At 35.9% G+C, this 27979-nt stretch overlaps 2 protein-coding genes across 2 annotated transcripts in view; one reads left to right on the top strand and one right to left on the bottom strand.

Moving 5' to 3' along the window:
* LOC137028197 (carcinoembryonic antigen-related cell adhesion molecule 3-like) overlaps positions 1-27386 on the bottom strand; it is a 91975-nt gene extending 64589 nt beyond the window's left edge. Inside the window, exons 1-4 of the mRNA XM_067396968.1 lie at positions 26250-27386; positions 25629-25749; positions 17261-20132; positions 16297-16616 (exon numbers count right to left, since the gene is read on the bottom strand). Coding sequence (XP_067253069.1) covers positions 16297-16616; positions 17261-17474 — 534 coding nt within the window. The 5' untranslated portion in view covers positions 17475-20132; positions 25629-25749; positions 26250-27386. The remainder of the gene's footprint in view (positions 1-16296; positions 16617-17260; positions 20133-25628; positions 25750-26249) is intronic.
* On the top strand, positions 7089-8735 carry LOC137029263 (ribonuclease-like 3). The gene is made up of 2 exons (XM_067398836.1): positions 7089-7347; positions 7572-8735. The coding sequence occupies exon 2, from the start codon at positions 7575-7577 to the stop codon at positions 8001-8003; it is 429 nt and encodes a 142-aa protein (XP_067254937.1). The 5' UTR covers positions 7089-7347; positions 7572-7574; the 3' UTR covers positions 8004-8735.
* Positions 27387-27979: the final 593 nt, after the last annotated feature.

Genomic DNA, 27979 nt, shown 5'->3' with positions numbered 1-27979 from the left:
CATGCGATGCTCTTTTGCAGGTCAATATTTTCATAAATAAAGTGGTAAATTCTTTTTTGCGCAAACAAAGCACTTGCATCGCTTCATTAAATTGACATTAAACTGCTGGATTACTTTAATGATGTCTTTACTACCATTCTAGACCTTGAAATTGATCGTTATGTAGCTCTCGGGATAGAAAGCTCACAAACTTTATCAAAAAGATCTTCATTTGTTTTCCAAAGATGAACGAAGATCTTATGAGTTGACATTCAGAATTTCTGTCAGCAGTGAGTTATTCATTCATTCAGTAGCGGGTCATCCAGTCATTTGCTTTGTGTTTACAAACAATAAACTCAGTGATTGTTTGAAACAATTCAAACTAGTTCAACCTCGTTCCTTGAATATTTAAAACATCTTACTGCACAACATTCAATTCTGCATTTCAGACCTGGACAAGATTAGACTGACATTATACAGTCTGTTTAATAGTAACATTTTTGTGATATATTTAAAAAATTGCACTTGGTCCTTTAAGACCCTTAATTAAGCATTATTATAATTAATCACTTTGGTGATATGTTTCTTCTGCAGCAACACAACTTTTATTTGTAAGAATACACTGCAGGGAGTTTGTTTCCTGTTTGGAAATGTTTTCCTACAAACAAACAGAAAAAGTAAATGAATCAAAAATGTACTACATTGCAATATTAATTTGTTTTATTTCCTTCTTATTATTCCCTTGCACTTTCCTACTCATCTGGCAGGTCCTGACAAAACCAATAAAGAACTGTATGAGGAAGAGGAGGAGCAAGAGTCTGACATGAGTAAGTTTTCTCCCTAAAACTTCTTCTTAGGACAACTTTGATTAACTTTTTTGATCCACTTCAAATGTTGACTACTGTACATTGTTCTAAAGGTGACATCTTTCTATATATTCCTCTCCTTATCTCAGTCAGTCAGGTGTGTCAGTGGTGATTTTATTGGTGGTGTTATATTGTTTTTGCATTGTTTCCCTGGTTTAAAAAGGAGAGGGCGGTGCAGTACTTACATACAGCTTGCATTTATCAGTCCAATGATAAATGATCTTTTACAATGTCATAAATGTTGAGCAAGAAAATGTGTCTTGTTCCTCACTCAAATGATTCTGCTGTCATTTATTCGAAGACACGAATCTCGTAAAATTGATTAGGAAATATAAGCAAAATTCATTATCCATCTTCATTATGAAATAATCCCTTGATTTTAAAAGGAACAAGCCTTTCAGATCTCCTCATTGGATCTCTAAAGAGGTCCATAAAGAGAATATATGCATTTACTATCAGATTCACTCACACTAATGACTGTCTGTCTTCATCTGTTCTAGAGTCAGTTCTAATAGCAGGAGGAGCATGTGTTGCAGCTGTTGTTCTGCTGGTGTTTGCAGCTGTTGTTTGCGTGATTTACTATCACCGCAGGAGATCTACAAAGGGTAGGCATAACCTACAGATACTGTAGTGAGAGGATAACATCTTTATTTTGCTAAATTAGTGGTTAAAGGTGGGGAAAGTGATAATTCAAAAATGATGTTTGGAAGTTAGCCAGACCGACACACCAGCAAACAACAACATAAGTGTATCCAATCAGCATTATGATGGTGGAGGAGAGAGAATGAGCAAGACTGCAGAAAGAGAGATGAGACACAGTTCAAAAGAGAAAAGCTCAGAAGAATATCACTGGATTGAAGGTTTATGGCTGGGCAAGCGTTTAAGGACTCACATTAATATTAGAAAATTTTTCCAGCGCTGGAGAGAGCTAAGAGGAAAGGCCTGAAAACAGACTTGGAGGCTTTGAGTGTCATGATTGTCTGGAGCTGCTGTGCTGTTGGCGACTAACAATGAACACTTGTTTGTATCTACTCTAATGTACTGTGCATTCATTTTTTGTGCTTCCTTGTCTTCATTCATCATTTGCGCTTTTTTTTTGTCTTGAAGCATTTTGTTGCGCGTCAGCTGTGATAAACTGACATCCACTCTCGCATTGAGTGTGCTACAGTGGCCAGATAGTGAGAGTTATGAATGTAAACCACTGCGCACTGACGACAGCTAGAGAATGCAATGTTTATTGTTAGTGCACTCGGTGTTCAGGGTATACGAGACCGACTCCGAGCAGGGCGGTTAGGATTGGAGGGTGAGTTTTGGAGGAGGAGCAATGAAGAGAGGAGTGTGTTTGTTTCATTAATTTCAAATATCAACAATATCCAACAACGTTTTTGAAATATCGCTTTCCCCACCTTTAATTGTCTTTGTAATTGACTGTATTTTTGTTTTTTGTTTTTTTTTGTTGTCTTTTTTGCAAACAGATGTGGAGAAAAGCAAGCATGAGCATCTGTTGATAGTATAGTATCTTACCTCATACTTATTCTATCTTTGTAGAAAACTGAATTTACATAAAATAAAAAAATCACCCATTGACTGAATATAATTTATAGCAAAGTCATGTAAATGGAAGAGGAAAAAAAATGTTTAAACTGAATCTTATTAACTTATTGATGACAGATGTAGTGTGTAGTGAACAGCACAGAGGGCCAGTTTATGGCCAGGCCCCTCTCTGTCCATAACAGGGGACAAAGGTTTGCTACATTTTGATTGGATCTTGGTGGACTAACACAAACAAACTGTCCAACTCCATCAGATAAAGATACAAGGACAACATCCGGACCTCTCTTAGATGGCAAGAAGAAGACCTCTTGTACCAAGCCTGGGAAGGACAAGACTTCTCATTGGTCCACATGCAGTTTCTGCCCTTTACACATCTAGACACTACTTCCTAAAGTTGGACTGTGACTGCGAGAAAAATTCTACGGGACCTCAGCAGCAGTGGGTGAAACAAGATTTTAGGACCCTTTGGTGCTCCAGGAGATCAGCATGCCACAGAGCTTCATGTTTAAGACTGTTAAAACAGATTCTGGCTCCTCTCCCCACTGCATTGTCACCAGTGTTAATTTCGGTAATGAAAACTATGACGAAAAATGTTCGTTGACGACCTTTTTTTTCCATAACTAAGACGAGACGATGAGAGACGACACCAATTTCATTTGGGCATCCATGACATGTGGAGTACCTCAAGGCTCAGTTCTTGTACCACTTCTATTCAACCTGTATATGATGCTACTCAGTGAATTAATGAGAAAATACCAAATCGCCTATCACATCAATACAGATTACACCCAAATTTAACTAGCCCTATCATCTAGTGGCTGCACCCACATTGACTCCCTCTGCTAATGCATTGGTCAAACTACCAAAACTCAAGTCAGGAATCTTGTTGTGATTTGAGAAGGAAATCACAACAAGAGAAGGAGAGGGAACTGTAGATCATTCATAAATTTATGAAAAACTAATTATAGTTATAATTAAATCATAAAAGAGTTTGTGGTGGAAATTCTTCTATGCACCTGACTAAAGTTAAAGGGTTAGTTCACCCAAAAATGAAATTTCATTTCATTTATTACTTACCCTCATGTCGTTCCACACCCGTAAGACCTTCGTTAATCTTCTGAACACAAATTAAGATATTTTAGTTGAAATCCGATGGCTCTGTGAGGCCTTCATGAGCAATGACATTTCCTCTCTCAAGATCCATAAAGGCACTAAAAACATATTTAAACATTTTATAAAGACAGTGTGCATGGCAAAGGTGACATGATCAATTACATATTTTTTCTCTAATATGATATATATATATATATATATATATATATATATATATATATATATATTTACTGTACAATTCTTTCTGGTTCTTGAATCTGATTGGCTGAGAGGTCTTTCAAGAGAAGAAAGTAGTATGCACACATCCCAAATTATTTAAAAAAAAAAGTATTAAAAAGACAACGTTTCAACCAAAAAGGTCTTCATCAGGTCAGACAAACAGTAAATAATCAAAAGATGACAATTTATCATTTTATCAACATGATCAATCACACCTGAAAAGCACAGGGCCCAATACCAATTCTGGTATTCAATGGCAAATGCCAATCGAGTTGCTGGGCAGTGAGCACAGGACCCACTAGAGGATGTCAGCCCCAGAAGTCTGTTTCTGATTGTTTGGTAAGAGACATTCACACCAGTGGCCTGCTGGAGGTCATTGTGTAGGGCTCTGGCAATACTCATCCTGTTCCTCCTTGCACAACGGAGCAGATACCAGTCCTGCTGATGGGTTAAGGACCTGTCCAGCTCTCCTAGAGTAATTGCCTGTCTCCTGGAATCTCCTCCATGCTCTTGAGACTGTGCTGGGAGACAGCACAGTATGTATCGTTGCACCTATGTCTCTCTATATTTGACACTTCCAATGAGCTCATGAATTGAATCAGGTGTGATAGATATAAATTAGATATTAGATATTACAGGAATATTCGGATATTTTACTTTAATTTTACAGTTTTTGTTTGGTAACCGCTTTTGGCAGTGTAGGGCAATAGTTTGCAGTTTCATCAGCAGAAGCCAGCTTCAAGTCTCATAAGGAGTTCGTAGGCCGCTCTGCGTACATTCACATTTGCACAACAATTATACTCTAACAGAGTCAACTAACTACATCATTACTTCAGGATAAATGATTCTGATTGGCTAAGAAAAATAGACAAATTTGGTTTCTTCCACACATGAACAGATAGTCAGAAGCATATCTCCATTTGTCACGATGCTGATGAGGGGACTCTGGATTTAGGTACCGGATGTCCTTTTGGGATCATGACATGGCGTCTGCTGGTCTCGAGCAGAGTGCCAGTTGTCCACCATTAACAAGGGACCTGCACAGAACACTTAGCGCACATACACAGATACACATGATTCACAGCTTCTTCAAGGCTGAAGTTGATCTGAGCTCTGCTCTGAGCAGGAAACTTTCCCAAAACATACTGATAACATGTTCTTTTCTCTCAGTAAGAGATACAGACAATATCCAAAATTATTTTCTAGTGTTTGAAAAGGAAAATAAATGCTTTATCATAAGTTAACGAAGTCATTCCAATAATTTAATATTTAGAAATATACATGTTAATTAATAACTTAAAAAGTATATATTGAAGCAGTGGATTCCAGAATCCACCCTTTCAGCAGTCACTGAGATCATTTTTTTTAATGTTTTTTAATGATCTTTAATGCATTTCAGCCTTTTTTTACACAGCAAAATCCCCAGTGTTAAATTAACACCCCTCAGTGTAAATATGTGTCCACACTACAGGGTGTTAAAAGTAACACTGAAGCAGTGTTGAAGTTAATGAGATAATTATTGATTAAGTGATGATTGTAAATTAGTGTTGACACCTGATCTTAACAAGCATAATCATTGAAGGAAAGAGAAAAAATATGTAAATTAATGTTTTATGGAATATTTAGTTTCAAGTCACCATAATGGAGCTCAGTGTTTGCTTTAGTTGGGCTCTTGACCCTTTACTTTTTAACATTAGTTTTTTCTGCCTTTGTAAAGCACATTTGGTGTGGCAAGAGAAAATGTGATCTGGTCACAATATATTATCATCCTGTAATGACCTGATTCACTGATGTCATTCAGTCTAAATCTCTGATCATGTTCAAGTTCAGATTATAAAAGCATTGATGCATCTTAAAGGGATAGTTCACCCAAAAATGAAAATGTGATGTTTATCTGCTTACCCCCAGGGCAAGATGTAGGTGACTTTGTTTCTTCAGTAGAACACAAATGATTTTTAACTCCAATCATTGCTGTCTGTGTTCCCACTGACATGCATTATATGACTGACAATCTATAAGAGTAAAAAAACACGCACAGACAAATCCAAATGAAACCCTGCGGCTCGTGACGACACATTGATGTCCTAAGACACGACATGATCGGTTTGTGCGAGAAACCGAACAGTATTTATATAATGTTTTACCTCTAATACACCACTATGTCCAACTGCCTTGAGCCTCCGGTTAGTGATGTCTAAACGCGCTCTGATGACGGCAGTGATGTCTCACGCTTATACTTCAATGAGTGCGAGACATCACTGCCATTGTCAGAGCGCGTTCAGACCTCTCTAGCTGGATGTGCAGGGCAGTTGGACATAGTGGTGTATTAGAGGTAAAACATTATATAAATACTGTTCGGTTTCTCGCACAAACCGATCGTGTCGTGTCTTAGGACATCAATGTGTCGTCACGAGCCGCAGGGTTTAATTTGGATTTGTCTGTGCATGTTTTTTTGACTCATAGATGGTGTTCCCATTGCCATGCATTATACGACTGACAGACGGCAACGGTTGGAGTTAAAAATCATCATTTGTGTTCTACTAAATAAACAAAGTCACCTACATCTCGGATGCGCTGGGGGTAAGCAGATAAACATCAGATTTTCATTTTTGGGTGAACTTTCCCTGTAAGCTGAAACATCAGAGATTTAATGCAATGAAAAATTATTAAAACATCCATATGACCAGTGAATCAAGCCATTACTCTATGATAATGTCATCATCAAAACACAACCATCATGACTGGCCTGTGTTTTCCTAAGTTGATCATTAACTTATGCTTACATTGAAACGCAGCCCAGATCATAGCTTCTCTGGCCATAACAAATGTGCTTTATAAACACAAAGTTGAAGCAGCCAGAGGAAAGTTAATATTAAAAAATAAAGGGTCAAGAGCCCCACTAAAGAAAACATTGATCACCGTCATGGTGACTTGACACAAAACTTTCATTAAAACATTAACATCTAAACATCTGCTAATTCTCAATAAGAATTAATGTGTTGATGTATGACAGAAATAAACAAAACTGGTTAATAATAAGTATAATAATGTTTAATGGCTAAAAGCCAGATGTAGTTGTTGTCTCTCTTTTTTTCCTTTCTTGTTGTTTCTCTTTCCTTCAGTGATTCTGCTTATTAACATCAGGTGTCACCACTAATGGTCAATCATCACTTAATTAATTACTAATTATCTCATTAACTTTAACACTGCTTTAGTGTTACTTTTAACACCCTGTAGTGTGGACACAAAAATACCCAAAAATACCAGGACTTGGGTAGAAAAAATAACCAAGGATTGTTTTATATAGTGAAAGACTTCGGCTGAGTAGAAACTGGACTTCATCATTAATGTTTTCCTTTTTGAATATTTACGTATAGCAAATAAGGGTGATGAAATTCCCATCAATCACAGTCATGTTTGCACTGTCCAGTGTTTAAAGGTCACACTCGGTTTGCAATAAATAATCCAGTGGTACTGAAGGACAACAGTGAAATTGGAGGAAGTTTCATCAGTATTTTCTGGGGTTTGTTCATTACTGTGCTGTTGATACCATTAAGCCTTCAGGCAAAAGAAGACAACTGTTAGAACAAAATATTCATTTACCCAGAACAACAAGGTAAGAACTTTAGAACTTTATTCAACAAATATAAGATAAAAGAAATCTGTAACACAAATGCAGGTCTGGAACTGTGTATGTATGAAAAAGTGCACAACTGTACTAAAGTGATATGTGTAAGTAAAAACAAATGAAGAGTCCAAACAGTATGTTCTTAATTAATCATGCCTAAAATAGTCAGTCAAATGTCAGTAAAGGTGTTTTAATGTATGTATTGTTCACAGGTCATGGAGATTCATCAGTCTGCTGTGATTCTGCTGCTGATCTTGAGTGTTTCATCCTTCACTCGTGGACAACCAGCAGATATATGGCAACGCTATGTAAAATTCCTCAATCAGCATGTGGATCCATTTATGACTGTGAATGATTGTACCAGTAAAATCGAAAACAGAGACATCACTGGAACTAATGGTGCCTGTAAACCTGTCAACTCCTTCATAGTAGCAAATGAAGATACAATTAAAACAGTTTGTGGCAGAGGAGGAACTCGACTGAGGAATGATCGAAACCTGTTTGAGAGCGACCTACGATTTTTTGTGGTCAAGTGTAATATAAAAACAATTAAGAATGGAAAGTGTGAATATGTAGGGAAGGGTTACACTAGAAAGATTGTGTTGGCTTGTGATAGAGGCTGGCCTGTACATTATGAAAGGTAATGAACAGATGACAGGCTGAAGAGAACGTCAGAGCTTTACAATGTCTTAATCAGTTCTTCAAATCTCCTTTTCTGTCTTTTGTTGTTTTTCAAGTACAAAAAAATAAATAGATATCAATGACTCAATCATGAAGTCAAAAATAAATATTATTTAATATAGGGTATTATAATCCTGCTTTAGGGTCAGGTTGTAACAAATGTGAAAACAGTTTTCCTTATATTGTTCTTTATGATCAATGCAAATTACCTCACAAATAAATGAAGTATAACAATATAAGCAAAGCAATATAACAGTTAATATAAATGATATAATGTTACAGTGTTATATTTTTTCTTCTTTTCTTTCTGTTTTTGGTTAATGTTGCATCTATATTTTTTATGATGAAAAAAAAAGCATTATTCTGTGTAATTTTTGTATATGTAATTGTATTTGTGTATGTAGTCTGGTATGTTAATGTTAATGTACACATATGGGTTTTTATGCAATTTAGGTATATGCACTTTTAAAAGATTTTTCAAGCTTTCAAAATCGGATGTAATAAAGTAAAATTATGTACTTAATTATTTATCTTTTGTTTAGATACTGTGTTAACAATGCTAATGATTGAGGATCTTACCTAATAAAACAAAAAACATTGGTAATTTAAGGTAAGAATGTACAAAAGGGACTACACAGACACTTTATGTAGATTACGCACTTTGTATTTCCTAAAATAAAATTAAAAAACAACACTCAGAGACTGTAAGCACAATTTCTGTTGTGATGATTTCTGAAACACACTGAAAGTGAACTATATCAACTGGTGTGTAGCCGTTTTTTATTTCTTAAATAAGCATTTCATCAACGCTATGTGCTCTTAGCTTTCCACTGAAGCCAAACAATGGAAAGCTTTTACCATTTAGGTACCGGTTTCTTGTATATTATACACTGTTGCCATCTACAGGTCATAATAGGAATAACACTCCTGATCGCCATTGAAATTAATAAAAATGTAATGTCACTAGATGACATCATAATGGCAATCTCATTGATATATATATATATATATATATATATATATATATATATATATATATATATATATATATATATATATATATATATATGAATAGAGATCTAGATAAGGTTTTTCAAGAAGTTGCTAGATTTGTTCCTAAAATTTGAAAAAAGTCTCAAAAGGGGTGGGGAAGTCACCAAATCTTGTGACAAAATCCCTAAACTGGCAACATTGGCCTCCACACACCTGCCTGTAAGTTTCTAGTATGCCTATTCAGACCTTGATTAGCTGGTTCAGGTGTGTTTAATTGGGGTTGGAGCTAAACCCTGCAGGACAGTGGCCCTCAGGACTGAGTTTAGACACCCCTTTAAAGGGGCTAAAATACTCCAATATGTTTGCAGATATTTAGGAAACATGCTAAGTTCACCTACTTGTTTATCTGAAAAACAATGCTACAGCCAGATATTCTACTTTGAAATGTGTGTTCCATGTCGGAATGTCTGTCTTTGTTTTGGTCTGTTGGAAACCTCGTGCTGCCAGTTTATCCAATAGTATTTCGACATCACAGGTTACCAGTTGGCAGAAAACACCGCCTGTTGCATCCATGGAAACCAACATCCAAACTGGGTCAGAGAATCGCAGATTCTACCTGACCTAAAAAGCCTCTGCATCCATCTCAAAATCTCTATGAACGACAGCATATTAAAACAGATAAATCAATTCATCAGCTTACAGTGTGTAAGTCTCTTCAGCTTTCATTGTCAATTGCGCTCCCTCTTGTTGCATGTCCTCAAGCTGGCGACCCGCGTCTTTGAAGGAGGGGGCGGGGCAAACAATATTTTGAATTTGGACTGCAGTACCTATTTCGACCACTGGGTGTCATTCCTACGTAGAGCCCCTTTAATACATGTATTTATTTGACTTGACTCTGCACCTGTCTCCTTCACTGGCAGAAACAGTAATGAGCCACCTACTATAAGGAATTAAAGGGGATCAAAAGCAAAGTACAGTGAATCAATGACCAATGGCAACAGAAATTCTTTCCATACTCAAAAGCATATTTACAAAACCTAACTCAATGAGTGTGCAAATTAAGAAAGTAAACAAAATGATTTTAAACTGTTTTCCAGTTGATTATATACTTTTATATTTAAAGGGGCTCTATGTAGGAATGACACCCAATGGTCGAAATAGGTACTGCGGACCAAATTCAAAATATTGTTTGCCCCGCCCCCTCCTTCAAAGGCTCCCAGCTTGAGGATGCGCAACAATAGGGAGTGCAATTGACAATGAAGGCTGAGGAGACTTACACACTGTAAGCTGATAAGTTGATTCATCTGTTTTAATATGCTGTCGTTCATAGAGATTTTTAGATGGATGCAGAGGCTTTTTAGGTCAAGTAGAATCTGCGATTCTCTGACCCAGTTTGTTTGCTGGTTTCCATGACTGCAATACCGGTGTTTTCCTCCAACTGGCAACCTGTGATGTCGAAATACTATTGGATAAACTGACAGCACAGGGTTTCACACAGACCAAAACAAAAACAGACATTCCGACACGGAACGCACATTTCAAAGTAGAATATCTGGCTGTAGTATTGATTTTTTGAGAAACAAGTAGGTGAACTTAACATGTTTCCTAAATATCTGCAAGCATATTGGGGTATTTTATGCTTTATTAAAGTAAAAATCTTACATCTAGCACCTTTAAAATGCTACTCTCATTAATGGAGTTAAACACCAGGGATGTGCAGAGAGTTTAAAAAATGTGTTTTCACCTTTATAAGCTGTTTCGAACATCCAAAACGAATTTCAAAGGAAGTTCGCTTCGACCTGATTTTGTTTGAAATTACGTCACATTAGATCTGCACAATTCTGGATAAAATAAAAATCACAATGTTTTGGTTTCAAATAGAGATTGTGATTCTCCAATGATTCTGAATATACAGTACATTCCCCGGTGTTAAATCAACGCTGCTTGGTGTTCATATGGGAACCAGCAGCAGGGTGTTAAAGTAACACTGAAGCAGAGTTAAATAGATTATGTGATTAATTAAGTGATGATTGTTTGATTATTAAAGACACCTGATGATAACGAGCAGAATCACTGAAGGAAAGAGAAACACAAGAACTACAACTTGTGGTGAACAATTAATCCGTGCAAGTTAAAACACAGAAAAAAATTGTCGCGGTAATCTTTAATCAAAAACTGAAAAGTTACTTGCGGTCTGGAATGGTGTTTCTTCTTATTGAAAATGTTTGGTCAGTGTTATGGTGATCAGTGTTTCCTTTAGTTGGACAGTTTGACTCTTCATGTGAGTTTATGGTCTTTGTAACAGTGTTTACAGAAACATGTAATTTCTTACAAAAGAGCATGACCACAAACAAGAGCAAGCAGGTGATAAGGTGCTAACCTTCAGGACAGCTGATTTACTAGAGGTTCTGACAAAATATTAATTGCTGGATGTTCCTAAAATGTTGAACTTTAAATCAAAATTAAGTTGAAAGAACGTTTGAGAAACATCATACTTTATTTAAAAAAAAAAGTTCTTCTAACTTTAAGAAAACTTGACATTTTTTACATTCTCTGAACCAACACTGAATATTTGGAGAATGTTCTTATATTGATTATGTTATCTGGGTTCCTGTCTCGCCCAGAGTAACAGGAGAAAAAGCTAGATTACAAAGAAAAAAAGATACCCACCTCCCTACAGGTTTCCAAACAATTCACATAGCCAAAAATATTTAACAAATTGAACTGTTAGCAAATGGTTTACAAAAACAAGTTTTTGGCAGAAATACTCTATATACTTTCAGTTCATCAGACACTTAAGATCAACTGGATAACATCAAAAGGAAAAAAGGGGCAGGAGAGAATGAGACCACACGTGAAGCAAAAACCTTGCTGTGCTACTTTGGCAGCTTTTGTTGCTGGGCTTCTTCCTGCAGGAGTTGATGTAGTTGTAGTTGATAACCAGCAAATACATATATCAACATCTGCAAGAGCAGCACCACAGAGAAAAATAAAACAATAGAGAGGGAGATAGTGCAGACAGCAAACGAAACATCAATATAAAGATGATAGTGAAATTAGTGAATTGATGTTGAAATGTATATCTAGATGATTTAATATTAGCTTAAAAGTATGTTAGAGACACACAGATTTCAGGCAGTATGAATGAATTATATGTTTTATTTATGACATAAACATACAAAGATTTTTCAGGTTCATTTCCTTGTTTCAGAAAAGAAAACAGTGTTTATGTGGGGTTTACTTCAAAGCACTTTTTTCTCTTGGCTGATGTAAAGTTAAGGAACACAGAAGGGAAAAGGTCTGTGGTAAAGACTTTTGAGAGGCATTTAGCATATATTGGCTTTGACACTTATTTATCTTGATTTTTATCTTGAGTTTGACACTTGATTTATCTGACATAAATACAAATCATGATTAAAACTCATACTCTATTGACTGTATTCACATATTTACAATGAGCACCAAAAGACAAATCCAAAAATTGTTTGGATAAAATTGCATTGTTTTATCAAGTATACAAACATTTGTGTGTAAATTTTGCTGTAACAACTCCTCCATCAAGTATTTCTCAGGTTTAAAGCAAGAGTAACAACATTAGTGCAGCCTGTATCAGTTGCAGGCATTGAACAGAATAAATACACTCAGCAAAGTGTTTCACAAACTTTAAAATAAATCAGTGACTTTCCAAGCTTATTAAAGGGATAGTTCACTCAAAAATGAAAATGTGATGTTTATCTGCTTACCCCCAGGGCATCCAAAGATAGGTGACTTTGTTTCTTCAGTAGAACACAAATGATGATTTTTAACTCCAACCGTTGCAGTCTGTCAGTCTTATAATGCATGTCAATGGTAACAAAATCTATGAGAGTAAAAAAACACGCACAGACAAATCCAAAGTAAACCCTGCGGCTCGTGACGACACATTGATGTCCTAAGACACGAAACAATCGGTTTGTGTGAGAAACAGTATTTTTTATCATTTTTTACTTCTAAAACACCACTATGTCCAACTGCCTTGAGTATCTGGTGTGTGAGGTCTGAATGCACTCTTATGCCGGAAGTGATCTCTCGTGTGTATATGTCTATGAGTGCGAGAGATCACTTACAGCGTCAGAGTACGACTGACAGACCGCAACGGTTGTAGTTAAAAATCATCATTTGTGTTCTACTGAAGAAACAAAGTCACCTACATCTTGGATGCCCTGGGGGTAAGCAGATAAACATCACATTTACATTTTTGGGTGAACTATCCCTTTAAGGCTGGTTTTGGTTCCAGTGTAGCTGGTGGAAAGTGTTTTCTGATGAAGGTTTGTTGACTAAGGGTTAGTGTTTAAACTATAAACATTAGAAACATTTGATAGCAACATTCATAAATGTTTCCGCTAACATCAACAATAAAAGCAGCTACAATATCAGTAGAGCAGTCTGTCCTTGTGTTGAGGAGTAAAATCTTAGTCATAATGCCTGTCTTGTTGAGGTAATTGATGAGGAAAAGCAGTCAGTTCTATCAGTTATAAGAGGATGTAAACAGACAGGACAAAATAACTGAAATGTCAAACCAGATCAGCATTATAGTGCAAATGACAAGAAACAGATTCACTGTTCCTGTTTGGATCACTTCATTATCTATAATAAACTTCTAAACAGCAAAAACTTGAGTGTTGATGATCTCTCCTGGGAGTATATGTGAGACCACACTCAAGAGTGTTAAAGTGTTAAAATAAGAATGAAGCATGTGTTAAAGTTAATGAGATAATTAGGTTATTGATTGACCATTATTGAAGATATCTGATGTTAACAAGCAGAATTTAGCTGTGAACATACGGAAAAAAACATCAAACACTCGCTGATCGCTGATAATGTGTTGCTCTGTTTCTTACTTTATTGCTCATATACTGTATAAGGCTAAATTTGTTTATTTATTATTTAAATGATTAAAAAAAAATCTATCAAATAAGTTTCTGGTGTCATATTGGTTAAATAATATGTAATAGTTGAAAATAGGGCTGGGCGATATATCACATGTGATTTTCACGCGCATTTCATCAGTAAAGCCGGTTCCCTGATGACCGCTAAATCACCATTACCTGCTTTCAAATGGAGCAGCATTTAATAGACAGAGCCGTAGTTCACTGATAAGCTACGCAATATTGCGTTCATTATCGAAGGCGATTCATCTGCGATAATGAACTCGATATTGCGTAGCTTGTCAGTGATCTACGGCTCTGTCTATTAAATGCCGCTCCATTTGAAAGCAGGTGATGGCGATTTAGCGGTCATCAGGGAACCGGCTTTACTGACGAAATGCGCGTGACAATCGCATGAGATATATCGCGATATATTGCGATATATAAATTTGACTGGTATTGGTGCTGATAACTGAAATCTTGGAATCGTGACACAATTATGCTTTCCTGTAGCCAAAAAGGATGTAGCCAAGTACAGTAGGATGCCAAAGTCATGGGTTTGATCCCAGGGATTGCACATACTCAGATACAAATGTATATAGTATAATGCAATGTAAGTCGCTTTGGATAAAAGCGTCTGCCAAAAGCATAAATGTAAATGTAAATGTAAATTACTCTAATGAGAATTTCAGCTGATCCTCTTCTCTCCATCATTTCCTAATTTTCTTCAGTGTCCCTTTCAATGAAAGTATCATTTTTTTTTTAGCAGCCTCAGTCTGAATCTGATTTAAGGACATCTCATCCTTCTCAGAGGATGTCATTTGGATCCTGTAAGAAAATACAAATTCACAAGATAAAAGTAATGAGAAATGACTTTGAATTGTGTCTTTTCCTGTTGTTTGTACCGAGGTTTTCATTTCCCTAAATATTTAACACAACGTCTTAAACTGCATCAAACTGTCATCTTTTGTGCTACAGTAATATAAAATAATTTCAGTATCACATCTAAAATGCTTTAACTACTGTATTGGTGTTTTCTAATAAGATACTTGCTCTCTGAAAAAAATGTGAACTTTTATTTAGGAGTTATTAGAGTTTTTGATTGTTTTGACACTGCCTCACTGGCAAATATCAGCTTATGCAGTGTTAAAAGTAAAAAATAAAAGTAAAGCAAAAATATATTATTTCACAGGGTATATGCTAAACCGAGAATTTTACTAATATAATACTATTAAAATATGTTCATACTGTTGTACTGATAAAGTTTTTTTTTTGGCACAGTAAATGTGATACTTACAGTCTGTGGAACTGCTGTATGGATCCTGCGGCGATAGTAAATCACACTAACAGCAGCAGCTGCAAACACCAGCAGAACAACAACAACTATTCCTGCTACAGCAGCTGAAGACAGATCTGAATCTGGAACAGCTGAAGACAGACAGTTATTTTTACTGTAGAGTGAATGATTATACCTCCCGTGTCTACTAATATTGCTGACTGATAATTACACCTTTATAACTTTGATCATCAGTCGGTATGATATTGATTTAACTGACAAATCTGGTAGGGTTTATTTAACAGCAAATAAAACAGAATCAGCACTGAGAGAACAACACAAAACATCTGGAAAACTATTATTATGGATTTTTCATGTTAGTAACATTAATAAAGTTTGTTTTTTTAGCAACCCACAATCAAACATTATTGGGTTGATTTTAAAATACTGAACTGTTTTTTGTTTGTTTGTTTTTAAATTCCTCAAAGGAAAATGCATTAAATTACTTACAATGAATAAATTATACTCACCAGTGACAGTAACATTGAATCTCTTCACTCTGGTGATGCTGAAGCTGCTGTTGTTGATGATGATCAATAGTTTATATTCTCCAGAGTCTGTGTTTCTGGTGTTCATGATGGTCAGAGATCCAGTCTGATGATCCAGCTTCAGTCTGTCTCTGAATCTCTCATCACACTGAACATCTGTACAGATCATACTGGGATCTCCAGTGATTTCAGTGATGCGAGTGTCATTAAAATACCACGTCATCACATCATTTTGTTTTTTTGCTATGGCAGGATCTAAAATAACAGATTCTCCCTCCTTCACTGTCTTCACTTCATCTCGTTCAGCAGCTGAAACACCTGAAACACAAACCAACAGATACTGGAGGATCTTTTGCTGAAAACAAACAAAACTACACAACATAAAAGAACTGATGTGATTGCACAAGCTCAGAAAAGACTCTTGATCAGAAAAGAAACATTTAGGTTTGTGCCAGTAAACACATATTAACAATATGCTTTAAATTTAAACTGCATTTAAACATCCATTAAATGACTCACCATTGAGAGTAACATTGAAGATCTTTTCACTGTCGTTGCTTTTGCTGAAGATCTTCAGTTTATATTCTCCAGAGTCTGTGTTTCTGGTGTTTGTGATGTTCAGAGATCCAGTCTGATGATCCAGCTTCAGTCTGTCTCTGAATCTCTCAGTACCTTCATTGTTACACTGAACATCTGTACAGATCGAACTGAGATCTTTATTGATTTTAGCAATGAGAGTGTCATTAAAATACCATTTAATATCTTCTCGTTGGTTTGTTTGAACACCAGTGTGTAGAGTGACTGAATCTCCCTCCTTCACTGACACTTCATCTGTATCAACACCTGATGCACCTGGAGAAGAAACAGTTAACAAAAACAAATCTATATGGCTGTGAATTTTTTTTCTATGGATCATAAAGCTCGTAAGTAGAGAAATCTGTCTGGATTCATAATGTAACACATTCACTCATCAGACAAACATACACTTCTCTTGAATGATCTTAACATACAATCACATTCCAGTTCTACCCCTTTCACATATTTACATTAAAATAATCAAATAATGAATATTACAGTGATGAATAGTAACCATAAAAATATTTTAGAAAATTATGCTATTTTCCACTGCATTAAGACTCATAGTGTCCTTTCAACAAAATATTTTTTACTTTCCCATAAATAACATGTTTAGGCTACATTACATTTTATCTATTTGGCAGAAGCTCACTCACATTACATTCAAGCTACATTTGATCAGTTTTTACACTGTTGTAAAAGAATGCCAATATTTACTAATTAGAATATTGTTATAAGAACATTATAAATATTCAGTGTTGGTTTTAATAAGGTATGATGTTGCTCAAACGTTCTTTAAGCTTAATTTTGATTTAAAATTCAACATTGTAGGAACATTGATTTGTAACATTCCAAGAACATAAAAATGTCCAGTTTCCTTAATGTTAGTAGATTATTTAAAGGTTAAAGTTTTGTCTTACCGTTGTCGATTGAAAAAATGATCACCAACAAATTAAAGAGATACTTCATTTTCACCACTTTTCCCCTCAGAAAATGAATGAAGATTTGATTCAGAAAAGCGTTCTGTTCTTCTGATGGCGGCGTAGTTCCAACTATATTTGAAGTGAAAGTATCTGCGAGCCTCCCTATGGAAAGTAGGACGATGACGTGAACGTTCCGTTTTAATATCAACATACTTTTTATATTAATATGATGATACCAGACGAGAAATAAGGTTTGCGAAACGATGTCATTTTCAAAAAAAAACTACAACTACAAAAACTACACGTTCAAGGCGCTCATTTGTGTTTATAAAGCATATACAGTTTTTTCGAAAATGACCGATCGTTTCTCTAGATAAGACCCTTATTCCTCGTCTGGTTTCGTTTAAAGCTCTTTGAAGCTGCACTGAAACTGTAATTTTGACCTTCAACCGTCTGGGCTCCATTGAAGTCCACTATAAGAATAATCCTGGAATGTTTTCATCAAAAAACTTAATTTCTTTTCAACTGACGAAAGAAAGACATGAACATCTTGGATGACATGGGGGTGAGTAAATTATCAGGAAATTTTAATTTGAAAGTGGACTAATCCTTTAACACCTGTTCCTAGATGTTATAACTACACACTCTGACTGAAAATAACCATTTTATTTATTGAGGTCATGGCTATAGAAAATTATACAAGCTTGTTTCCACCACAGAATAATTTTATATTTTCTAAAGTACTTTCTATCTCACAATTCTGGACTTTTTTCCCCCCTCTCAGAACTGCAAGATATAAACTTGCAATTTCAAGAAATGAATGGCAGACAATGAACACACACACAAGAGGTAAGTAGGGCATGGAGACAATGGAGAACGGATGACACAGGAGAAACACTTGGAGACGTTAGAGATCGCTGGAGGTAAACATTAAGCAGGTAGTGAGTCCTTCATAAAAACGAGAATGGACCAAGAGTGTGGTGTGAGGTGTGCAGTGTGCATATATACAGCTTGAGAGATGAGGTTATTGCCATCATGTGCGGGTGATTGGAGAGTGAGTGCAGGTGTGGAATGAGGAGGATGCTGGGAAATGGAGTCCGGGAATGACGGGAACTGTGACAATATGATAGTGCTCCAATGAGAAGCATTACAACTATAGGCTATTTCATCCCTTGAACTCTTTTGTCTTCATGTGGACTAAAGATGGCTTTGAGTACACAAACAACCTGGCTCAGGACAACATAACATACACAAAGAGGCCACACACAAATTAAATTAACCCAAAAGTAGATATTTATTTTATTAAGGCAATACATTAATGAATAAAGCAAACAACATTGAAACAAGAAACGAAAGAGAAAAAGAACAAAAGAATAAATAACTGATGAATACACAAAAACTGGTGTTAGAGAAGCCTCAAGTGACTACAGTTGATTTATCACACGTAACCTACAGAATCTGTCGCTTGACTCCACCGTGCAAACAGACACAGAGAAAACACACACACACCACCTGGGGACAGGGAAATGCAAATGAAGGAGGCAGAACCAGTTTGTTGGTTGACTGCATCTGCAACCATGGTTACACATATGAATAAATATCTGTAGATTTTCATAGGATTTAGTTTATCATTAAAGGTGCTCTAGAACCCCATTTCACAAGATGTAATATAAGTCTAAGGCGTCCCGTGAATGTGTCAGTTTCAGCTCAAAATACCCCATAGATTTTTTTAGTATTCAATTTTTTAACTGCCTATTTTGGGGCATCATTAAAAATGCGCTGATTCTGTGTGTGTCCCCTTTAAATCCTTGCGCTCCCCGCCCCCACCCAATTCTATAATACATTGCTTAAACAAAGTTCACACAGCTAATATAACCCTCAAAATGGATCTTTACAAAGTGTTCTTCATGCAGCATATCAGATCGTGTGAGTATAGTATTTATTTGGATGTTTACATTTGATTCTGAATGAGTTTGATGGCGGCTAACGGGGCTAAAGCTAACATTACACACTGTTGGAGAGATTTATAAAGAATGAAGATGTGTTTATGAATTATACAGACTGCAAGTGTTTAAAAATGAAAATAGCAATGGCTCTTGTCTCCGTGAATACAGTAATAACAATGGTAACTTTAACCACATTTAACAGTATATTAGCAACATGTTAATGAAACATTTAGAAAGACAATTTACAAATATCACTAAAAATATCATGATATCATGGATCATGTCAGTTATTATTGCTCCATCTGCCATTTTTCGCTGTTGTTCTTGCTTGCTTACCTAGTCTGATGATTCAGCTGTGCACAGATCCAGACGTTAATACTGGCTTGTCTAATGCCTTGAACATGGGCTGGCATATGCAAATATTGGGGGCGTACATATTAAAAACATAAGAAAAATATCCATATTTAACAAGTCAGGCCGTCAGACCGCCTTCCGTATTCAACTTATGAAGAAAGTGTAATGACTCTCACAGTTCAAAAAGCGTACACTATGTCCTATGCCTTCAATATTCAACTTATGAGAAAGTTTTTTTTACTAAACAAATTTAGCTGTGATAGAAAGAGTGTGATAACACTGACACAAACTGAGAATATCTTAAACATCAGTTATTAGGTTTGAGATATAATAAATGCTGCAAACCACTTCATGACATTTATATCATTAATAAGCATACTTGTACTTACAATTCTAAGTAAATACAACTTAACTGAGTCAATGTAAAAAGATAACTCAAACAAGTTAAAGAAACTACCTTTTTTATACAGTGCAGCAGCAAGGGCTTTTTAACAGTAGATTTCTCCTTCCTCCTGGGTTTCAGAGCCAATGCAGCATAGTTTTAGGTCAGGGAAGGAGGAGGGGGGAACCTGTAAATAATCAACATAACTTTAATGACAAAATGAACAAACAATCTAAATCAAAGTAAAGTGGCAGCCCCTCAGGGATGACTGCCACATAAACAAAAACAAAAAAAAGTCCCTGGCCTGGACCTTTCTCGTCGCTCCTCCCACAGTCCTCTGTGGGATATGGCACTTTGCAGGTGATGCCGATTTGCAGTTGCCCCACCAGACTCACTCCGTTCCCACGGCTCTTAACCCCGCCCTTATCTAAATCTGTTTTAAAAGAGCATCAACTGTGAGGTTCATAGTAGCGGAACAGGAATAAACTCTTCACCTACAAACTAAACACACGCTTTGAATGCCCACTCTCACCTACAAGCTGACTGCCTAGAACAAAGCACATCTCTGAAGAAAACCGACCACAGCAGGTTTCAGCTTGACTCACATGTATGTATATGAGTCAAGTTGAAAGTATTAACATTTTTACCATATGCCACAATTGATTTACTGAAATGAATTATAAAACCATTTAAAATCAAAAAGCTCTACTACAGCATAAAAGTTAGGAGTATGTACCGAATATTCCACTCTCCTAATTTTACATATTTAACGCACTCAAGGCCCTTTCACACTGAGAGTGACATGATAAAAAGCAAAAAGAATTGCAAATGAACAGTGCTTTAGCCTTTAACTAATTCACGCCTGTACGATAAGTGGCGCTGACCGAGAATCCATTTTTTTGTCTGCTGCACAACATACAACATTAAAATGATGAATCAAATTTGATACTACACCAGAAACACAAACTATTATGAGACCTTACGAGAATTCTTTTGACCAAATACATCATAAAATATAATTAGAGCTACAATTAGCATCAAGCTACACTTTACAATTTATGAGATTACTGTTTTTGCTCAAAACCCACTTTGAACCATCATTTATTAGTTATATATATTATATATATATATATATATATATATATATATATATAGATACATATAGATAGATATATAGATATAATGGACTGAACAACACCTACTTATCATTTCTCATATAAACATCCTTTATTGTTATAAAAATACCCTATTCTGCATGAAAAACACATACAAGAACATATATCGTTATAATCTTGTGTATTTGGCCTTATGTTTCATCTGTAGAAATGTTTCTCTCAGATGATTGACAGATCTAGAGCGAATGAGTGATCACGTGCAGCTGGAACAATACAGACACACAGTGCTAAAATTACACAAAATTAAATGGAAAATGTACAGAAATGATATTCTGTATAAAGAAATATGAAGTAAACATGATAATACATCCGTTTTCATTCCACTATGATAAAAAGAACTCAACATCAGCTCAAGCCCCTCCCCCTTAAGAGGCCTTTTGGTCATATTGTGGTGGCCCTCAGAACACGATTTGAATCTAGGGGGTGGAACACACTTTCGCCCCTGCCTCAGTGGTGGTCTGTGCACGCTATACTGCATATATCATTCATAATGTGCCTGTGCGTTTGTTCCATGAGCAGGGTTATATGCAGTGTAGGAGGATGCACACACCACATTAACAGCTCAAGTGTTTTCGGTTGTCTTATTAGATCACCAATCAATTGAATATGTTTCACATGTTTTTTCTGTTTTGTTTGTGCTGGTGGTGCCTGTCTGGTAAGTTATAATTGCAAATCCTTTAAAATTTATTTTAAAAGCACTTTAGAAGTAACCATGAACAACAACAGAAGTAATATAATTTCATTAGTAACCATGTTTTATCTACTGATCTATAAATCACATACAAAAATGTCAAGGCACTGACAATATCCAGAATAATTCAACTTTTATTGTTGTAATTATACTATTAATATCATGTTCGTGGTTCTGCATGTTTTTCAGTTAACATTAAGTTACAAACCATAGCTGATTCAGTCTTTGCAGACCATCAGAAGCTTTAATCAGTGTAAATCTGTTTGTTCTCCAGGTGTGTTTGGTGATTCAGTGTCAGTGATTGAAGGAGATTCTGTCACTCTAAACACTGATCTTACTGAACTATTTGTAGATGACTACATAATGTGGAAATTTGGAGCTGAAAAGTCTCTCATAACTAAAATGAAAAAGAAGCAAATTTTCTCTACATATGACATTCTTGATGGGAGATTCAGAGACAGACTGAAGCTGGACGATCAAACTGGATCTCTGACCATCACAAACATCACAACTGAACATGCTGGAGAATATAAACTAGAGATAAGTGGACTGAAACTGACATCAAAAACATTCAGTGTTTATGTCTATGGTGAGTAAAGTATGATTTAATGTCCTTTAAATATTCTTGTTTTATTAACCAAATATTGACGTACAAGTTAAGCTCAATCAACAGCATTTGGGCATAATGGTCATTATGAAAAAATTTTTACTTAAAGCAAAACTCATGAACACTCATATTGTTCCTGAATTGTGTCTTTACTGTTGTAACAGTATTTTAACATTCACGGATGGGCTTAGTTAACGTGCATTTTAAATATTTCACTAAATCAAAATTATATGTTATAAAATATATTTTTGTGTTTTTTGAGTAAAATAGGAACAAATGGAAATTATATTTTGTGGTAATCAACATTATTCTACAAATGTTCTCAATTGATCTTAAACCAGAATATTGCTAAACTATTTACATATTAAAGTGTTAAATAATTTTGTATTTTGAGGTGGCAGAAACACTCGCTGACCGTCAACACACTAAACACTCACTCAACACACTGAGCCGAAAATAAAATCAGAGACTAGATTTATCATTATTTCTGTTTATTCTCTGATGTTTTTCAGCTCGTCTCCCTGTTCCTGTCATCATAACTAACTCTTCACAATGTTCTTCATCATCATCATCATCATCATCATCAAATTGTTCATTGGTGTGTTCAGCTGTGAATGTGAGTCATGTGACTCTCTCCTGGTACAAAGGAAACAGTTTATTGTCCAGCATCAGTGTGTCTGATCTCAGCATCAGTCTCTCTCTACCTCTGGAGGTGGAATATCAGGATAAAAACACCTACAGCTGTGTGCTGAACAATCCCATCAGCAACCAGACTCAACATCTGGACATCACTCACCTCTGTCACACATGTGCAGGTACGGCAGTGCTGATATATGTGATTATTTACTGATCTGGGGCCTCAATTATAGACATTGTGTACGCACAAAACATGCCCTGAAAGAGGCGTATGCCCCTTCCAATGCAAAACATGGGATTTATAAAAACAAACTTGACAGGAAAATTTGCACACATGCATGCAAACTCTGACCCATGCGTACAAAGTCTTTTACTAGAGTGACAAAAGTAATTAAGTAAAAGGAACGATTTTAAACTGTTTTCATTTTGATATACACATTTACATTAATCTTTCATTAATCAAGTCATCTTCATTTATATAGCGCTTTTCACGATACAGATTGTTTCAAAGCAGCCGTTCATTTACATGTTTAGTCTATAGATATGTGCGTCTGAATGTGTATGTGTGCAGACATTGCCAAATTACTTGTCTGGTCCACATAATACAGAAAAATGAGTCATTTCCGCGGATCTATGCAAACCGGAATCATTTTGATAACGTTTAATCTATACATAGGGAAAGAGGCCTTCGCAGGGTATAGTTTAGTTGACACTTCAGGGCTGCGTTGTCGTCGTGTCTAGGTGCAGGTCCTTCATCTGGATACAGCCTGGATCTGGCAGACTACGGCAAACCTCGGGATATGCAGAGAGAGACTAATATAAACGCAGACGGCATTCTTTTTATGATGTAGTGAGTACATCAGGTGTTATGGGAATGTTCCCGCTGACCTAATCTTTGCAGCCTAAAAAAATTACATGATTTGAATAGAAGTAGATAATGGTTTATCTGTATGCCAGGTTAAAGAGATGTGTTTTTAGTCTATATTTAAACTGACAGAGTGTGTCTGCTTCCTGAACAGTGATAGGAAGACAAAGTTCAGGTGCTAAAAAGGAAAAGGATCTACCACATGTGGCTGATTTTGATACTCTAGGTATTATCAGAATTTTGAGATCTGGCCTGAATTTTGAGATTGCAGTAGACCAGTCGCGAACGGTCTGTTGTCTGTGGTCGAATGATAATAACTTGCTGTAAAACCAATCGAACAATTATAAAAAATAACACTGTATTTGAAGGATACAGCTTGAAGAAAACGGTAAGATTTGCATGTTTGCTTTTTAAATTACTTTGTCAGTGATGCGCCGAGTCAGACAATTGTATTTACATTGCAATAAATAAGTAAGTCCACTAAAATAGCCTATAAATATCCTAAAAGATATGTTCACCTTATCAACAAAACTGCATGAATTGGATTTGATTTGAATTGTTTAAAATAAGTAAAGAACTATTTGGCCAGTGGAAATTAATAAATCAACTCTAATCTAAAAACTTTATCTCAGAAGTATTTTAAAGCTACAATTTTGTTTTTCTGGATATTTTGATATATTTATTCTAAAACATAAAGAGGATATTTGGATGAATTTTAGCAATGTAATGTGTATGGAACAAATGGCATTTATAGTCCATATCTAATACTTCCCTGTCTAGTATCTTTGACGGTGTTAACCATGATGTCAAGTGGATGGAAATATGCATGGAAATGATATGCAGATGAGGTTATGCATAGTAGGGGTTGAAGTTGACATTTATGTGATTAAAGTCGAGTCGACATCGACTAGTCGATGATGATGTCATTAATCAGCAAATAAGGGGCTGTTCAGACAGAATGTGCTTTTCCGTTGTTTTTCTAAGTAAACACGCATTTGACAGACACGTATGACCATTGCACTCGTGTCTTGCGTCTTTTGTAGCGTTTTGTGCATGACACGGCATTTTAACAATGCGGCACTCGAGTTCCAATCAGTTCAACTTTTTAATAAAAAAAGGTCACGAGACCATGCGTTTTTTCCCCATTCCACTGCCTGCGCCTTGCGTTTTTCAAAGCAAAAATGCGGTTTGTGATGAGAGCCCTAGGTCTGAACTTAAAGCTGAGACTCGAACGCAGGTTGCCTTGTGCACAGCTATGGCATAGGACGCTACCCACAAATATTGCTCCTACATGACAGCGTATTTTTATCAGTTCTTTTGTTTTCTGGTTGTTATATTTTTCACAGATTTTTGCTCGTTCTAAATCAGACACAGATAAAGTAGCACAGTAAAGGTTATGTTATGAATGCATTAGTGAGAGAGCGATTGCGTGTTAATTAATTCTACCTGGCAGCGTCTTTCTTAGTAAGTTTTAGTTACTAAGAAATATATTCTAGAACTCAGTTTCTAAGCTATTTTATTGATAAATCACAAAACAGTGTTGATAATACGTTTTGTGCAGGTTCTGGCGTTTCATCAGTCTGAAAACTATTGTGCGTACGCAAAATCTAGCTTTTGTGTGGAGGTACACTTTTAGGACGAAATCTATGGAAAATCTATGGAGGCCCCAGATCTCTGTCTTCTGTTGTAGATCAGACAGATTCACTTACATTAATGACTGTCTCTCTTTTCTTCAGTTTCTCCAGACTCAGTGTCTCTGATAGTGTTGATCTCTGCTGCTGCTGCTGGATCTCTGTTGATTGTCACTGTAGTAGCACTGATGTGCTGCTTCTGCAAGAAATATAGAAAAACAGGTCAAGAACAAGCAATTCATGTGTTGAAATGTTTATCTTTAAGGCACAAATTGAAAACTTTTGTTTTAAACTGTTGATTTAACACATCTGTGTTCTTTGTTAATGCAGTCCAGATACTGAAGACAGACAAAACTGATTCAGCATGGTGTAAACCAACAACACGAAATATGGTAAGAAAATTTACGACTGTGTTGCAAGAAGTTGTTGCAGTCTGAATAAAATATGTTGATTGAAGTATTGTGTACAATAGCATCAGACGGTCAGTGAACACACTGATTTTATGCTTTTATTCCATTTACAATAATTGTTTGTACTGTTTGAACTAGTTTTAAAAATAACATATTTACCTTCTACAGGCCAAAAAAAAGAGCACATATCAAAATGTATTAGCACGCAGAAAATCATTGTATCTTTCCTCAATACCAGTAAAATGCTATTGATAATTATATCCAAACACTATTAATCCAGTTTACTCACCGTACTTTTACAAACCGCAGGTCACTCCAACTTTTTGCTTTTAAGTAAGTTTAAAAATTAAAAATTTGCTTAAAAGTAAGTTTATCTTGTGTTTCCTGGAAGTTTATCTCCATCGCGGGTTATAACGGTACACTTCCGTGTTCGCTCTTTTAGTTACCAACAAAAACAGTTTTCTCAATCTGAAAATATGTTTTAAAAAGTGTGCAGCAACAACGTGTTGAGTTACTTTTGTTTTGAGTTTAACTGTTACGTTGTGATGCCAGAAGTGAACGGCAGCGGCAGATTCGTGAATTCTCTATTCCTTGCGCTGTCCATTACAATAAACGTAATGTTGTTCTGCCAGTTTTCCGTTCTCGTTGTTTAACCGTTCCATCCCGCGCCGATCACTTGGGTAAAGTTGGTTTTATATTCGCACATTCGGACTTCTGATAAATTCAGACTTTCCAATAAATGTGCAATAAATTAATGTTTGCGAATTTTAAGCAGCGACATGATATTGACAACCAACGATTGTCAACTTACAACATTTTTCACAGTCGATCAAAATAGGCAAGTATTGTTTTAATGGCATATTTTCTTGTGAATGTCCAATGTAGTGTGATTAACAAGACTACTGAATACGGATGTCCGAATGTGCGAATATAAAACCAACTTTACCCAAGTGTGCCGATCAGATATGGATATGGTTTCGTTTTCCACTGTGTGGCTGATAACGAAACTCTGTTGAAATGTGTCAGTTCCGGGTGCAAACGTTAACAGACGGCAGAGATGTAGCAATCGCGTTATGACCGATTATCATATAAATCTTCTAATTGTATTAACTTTTGTTTACTTTGCTCAACTAGCCAGAGAAACTGGCAGTCAACGGACCAATCCTAAGTAGTGACGTCATTCTACCAGCACGTTACTTTTAGGGAACTCAACTTTTCTCCAGTCCCCACAAACAAATTATTTGGAATAATTCGAATATTTGAATCCCTTTTGTTAAATATATTGTCATTGAGAACATTAAGAATATCACGTTTCTCATGGCGTATGATGATGTTTTTCTTACTGACTGGTGTTGTTACTTTTTTTCCTGTTATTGTATTTTAATGTAGTGCTGTTTCTTCTTGTTGTTGTTTTTTTCTTGCCATAAAAAGTGCATGCATTAAGGGTCGAGAACGCTGTGTAATTGTGCCAGGCAATGAGAACCAACTGGAACCGTTCAATGTCGTTCTTAGAACCATTTGGCCCGTAGGCAGAAAAGTAGCTAACCACCACCAAAAAATAAATAAAAATAGATTATATATATATATATATATATATATATATATATATATATTATTGTTCACCCAAAACATTAAAATGTGATGTGTATCTGTTTACCCCCAGGGCATCCAAGATGTAGGTGACTTTGTTTCTTCTGTAGAACACAAATGATGTCATCAATGGGAACACAATCTATAAGAGTAAAAAAAACAAAAACAAAAACAAAAAAACACGACAGACAAATCCAAATTAAACCCTGCGGCTTGTGACGACACATTGAAGTCCTAAGACAAGAAACGATCGGTTTGTGCGAGAAACTGAACAGTATTTATATCATTTTTTACCTCTAAAACACCACTATGTCCAACTGCCCTCCACATCCGGTTAGTGAGGTCTGATCATGCTCTGATGACAGAAGTTATCTCTTGCACTTGATGTATATGCACGAGAGATCACTTCCGGCATCAGTGTTTTCAGAC

Source organism: Chanodichthys erythropterus, chromosome 10 (genome assembly GCF_024489055.1).
Source record: "Chanodichthys erythropterus isolate Z2021 chromosome 10, ASM2448905v1, whole genome shotgun sequence".
Lineage (NCBI taxonomy): Eukaryota > Metazoa > Chordata > Actinopteri > Cypriniformes > Xenocyprididae > Chanodichthys > Chanodichthys erythropterus.
Note: the sequence above shows the minus strand (reverse complement) of the source record. Positions and strands in the feature narration are given on the sequence as shown.